General features: G+C 48.4%; 1 protein-coding gene across 1 annotated transcript; it reads right to left on the bottom strand.

Annotated features, from left to right (window-relative positions):
- Nucleotides 1-381: 381 nt before the first annotated feature.
- LOC110901817 lies at nt 382-963 on the bottom strand. The gene has a single exon (XM_022148592.1). The coding sequence runs from the start codon at nt 961-963 to the stop codon at nt 382-384; it is 582 nt and encodes a 193-aa protein (XP_022004284.1).
- Between the last annotated feature and the right edge of the window lie 264 nt (nt 964-1,227).

Genomic DNA, 1,227 nt, shown 5'->3' with positions numbered 1-1,227 from the left:
TGTCCATAGAGGAGTTTGCTGGGCGGCCCAAGGAGGAGTGGAGAAGGTCTGCTGAGAACCGGGCCCAGCCCACTGTTGCAGTTGGGCTGAATTGGGCCAGATTGATTGTTGACTGGACCATGAAGTCTGCTGTTGAGTGTAGTTGTTGCGGCCGCGTCCCTAGGAGCCGCGTCCTCTGCCACGGCCACGAGAACGTCCCCGGCCACGGTATCGGTCGGGTTCCGAACGGAAATCATTGTGGTTTGCCGGGGGCTGAGATTTGTTTGTGTTTGCAATTAACGCGGTGCCCGCGGTTTGAGCCGTAAGAAGAGCTTGTTCCGCCTTGCGAGTTTCAACGAGCATGATTTTGGACCGAGCTTCATAAAACGTGGGTAAGGGGTCCTATTGCTGGAGAATAGTAGCAATACCTTCATACTGTTTGTTGAGGCCCGCGATTAGTTGAAGCACTAATCGTTCGTTATCAACCAGACTTCCAACGTTAGCCAGTTGATCGGCTAACACCTTCAGTTGCTGGCAATACGCCGAGACACTAGAGAATCCGTCAAGGCGCGTGTTGGAGAATTTATGCATGAGGTGAATGGATCGGGAGCTTTTGTTGTCTTGAAAAATACCTTCAAGTGTCTTCCAAGCATCATACGCAGTGGTGTTTGGCTTAAGAATGGTGTGTAAGAGGTTGTTCGAGATGGTTGCATAAATCCATTGGAGCACAATGGCATCCAACCGATCCCAGGAGTCATCAACTTCTTTGTCTTTGGCTTTGTCGGTGTCCTTGGTTGTTACAGAGGAAGAAGAAGAAGATGCAGAAGGTTTAGGGGAGAGGTGATCGATGACCAAGGATGCCCGACACTGAATCTTGAATAGTTCGGACCAGGAAGCATATTGCCCAGATTCCATCTCAAGAACGACTGGAATCAGACTTTTAATGTTGGTTACGGTTGCGGCTGGGTGGATCTTGGGCTCCATTGAAGAGAGAAAGGGGCGGCGAGGATGGATCGGATTGGGAGGAGATCGGCAGAAGGTGAGAGTGGGGAGGGAGGATTAGGGTTGGTCTCTTGATACCATGTAAGAAACCGTATGCAATAGGATCGATGATCCTTCCCTCAATTCTCATTGAATATAAAGATACAGATCTCCTCTATTTTGGGAGAGTTACAACTAATTTCCATAATACACGAGATTGCTATATTGACCATATATACAAATATTATCTAATGCTATTAGGCTTGA

Source organism: Helianthus annuus, chromosome 13 (assembly GCF_002127325.2).
Source record: "Helianthus annuus cultivar XRQ/B chromosome 13, HanXRQr2.0-SUNRISE, whole genome shotgun sequence".
NCBI classification, from domain to species: Eukaryota; Viridiplantae; Streptophyta; class Magnoliopsida; order Asterales; family Asteraceae; genus Helianthus; species Helianthus annuus.
Note: the sequence above shows the minus strand (reverse complement) of the source record. Positions and strands in the feature narration are given on the sequence as shown.